Source organism: Austrofundulus limnaeus, unplaced genomic scaffold (genome assembly GCF_001266775.1).
Source record: "Austrofundulus limnaeus strain Quisiro unplaced genomic scaffold, Austrofundulus_limnaeus-1.0 Scaffold38, whole genome shotgun sequence".
Classification (NCBI taxonomy): domain Eukaryota; kingdom Metazoa; phylum Chordata; class Actinopteri; order Cyprinodontiformes; family Rivulidae; genus Austrofundulus; species Austrofundulus limnaeus.
The window spans coordinates 369,924-371,389 of NW_013952440.1; the positions used below are offsets into that span (position 1 = coordinate 369,924).

At 42.0% G+C, this 1,466-nt stretch overlaps 1 protein-coding gene across 3 annotated transcripts in view; it reads right to left on the reverse strand.

Moving 5' to 3' along the window:
• Positions 1-977, reverse strand: part of pecam1a (platelet and endothelial cell adhesion molecule 1a) — a 12,090-nt gene extending 11,113 nt beyond the window's left edge. The window contains exons 1-2 of one of the 3 annotated variants that reach the window (XR_001310107.1): positions 875-975; positions 700-723 (exon numbers count right to left, since the gene is read on the reverse strand). Coding sequence is in view for 2 of the 3 variants with exons in the window: in XM_014006899.1 (XP_013862353.1) it covers positions 700-723; positions 875-929 (79 nt within the window). In the remaining variant the exon portion in view is untranslated. Of the gene's footprint in view, positions 1-699; positions 724-874 lie in introns of all 3 variants that reach the window. The other 2 variants (XM_014006899.1, XM_014006900.1) reach the window with 2 other exon arrangements.
• Between the last annotated feature and the right edge of the window lie 489 nt (positions 978-1,466).

Below are 1,466 nucleotides of genomic sequence, written 5' to 3' on the forward strand. Positions count from 1 at the left end.
GTGTGTGTGTGTGTGTGTGTGTGTGTGTGTGTGTGTGTGTGTGTGTGTGTGTGTGTGGACAAGTATTTGGTGACATATGAGGACCATTTCAAGACAAAACACCGACATGTGGGGACCACATATGGGGACCTAAGCGGAGCCCTCGTTTGGTTTAAAAGCCATTTGTGGGATGGGGGTTCAGTTTGAGTTTAGGTTAGTTTTACCTGTGAGGTTAATTTTAGGGTAGAGGGTCAGGGTTAGGGTGTAGAGACTGAATGGAAGTCAATGCAATGTCCCCATATGTATAGGTGGACACGTTTGTGTGGGTGTGTGTGTTCACACCCAAATTCAGTAGCTCCAGAGAGGAAACAGAAATGACTCAGACTTCCTCTTTAGCCATGTAATTTWTAGGCGCCAAACCAGATCTAGGTAAAGCTAATTACAGCTAGTTATTATTATAAGAGTGTTTAACTCATTTTGATGTAAAAGATTTCACAATATAAAACTGAATAATACAAAACTGAGGGCCACACCGGCAATGAGGTTTCTTTGAAAAACAACAACAAAAATAAAGGGAAAAAAAAGACTCTTCTCAATGTAAAAAAAAAGTTATTTATGACTCAAGAAATATCTACCTAACCTTAAACAGTCACAATAAAACAACACAGGAAACATTTTCTGTCCTCCAGACAGAACGCATCAAGATTCAGACATACTTACATGACTCTCCTGTGACACACTGACCTGCGTTTAGAAAAAAAAGAGAGAGAGAGAGAGAGAGAGCGAGAGAGAGAGAGAGAGAGAGCAAGGCGGGGGGAAAAGTGAGAATCACAATATTAGATCTAGATGATGAGACATCCTTTATCATTATAGAAGCTCTGCAGGGGGTCCTTACCGATGAGACTGCTGAGAAGTAGGAGCAGCAGCAGGCCGGGGGGTCCGGAGCCCATCCTGAGTGAAGGTGGTTCTCTGCTGGAGAATTAAGATCCAGCTCCTGTAGGCAGAAAACACAAAGGACAGGAACTCAAGGGGACGAGGGGGGGAGGACCTTGAGAGAGGAGGAGTGTGAGGAAGATAAACTGTTTTGATGCTGGGGGCTTGCTCCTTGCCTTATCAACCTTGAGTGCTCAGGAAATGGAGTTTCCTTCCTCCCTCACTGTTTTCATTAGAGAAGAAGAAGAAAAAAAATGAAACAATCAGATGGAAGTTGTCAGTTTCACCACTTCACATTCTCCTCAGGTCTGTTTCAGCACAGAAAGAGTGTTTCCTGCAGTGACTGAAACTTTTAATGCAATAAGGCCTTCAGGCTTGTTTTAATGGCAAGAACACTGGAAATCTCAGATTGGCACATCAATACCAAAAACCAGAACATAAGTTCAGAAGATTCATGYTGTCATATTGGCTATTTGGCAAATAAAGAAATACAGGAGTAATTTATTCACCTTTTGAGCTCTGACTACTTTAGTTTAATCGTTTGGTTATTAAGG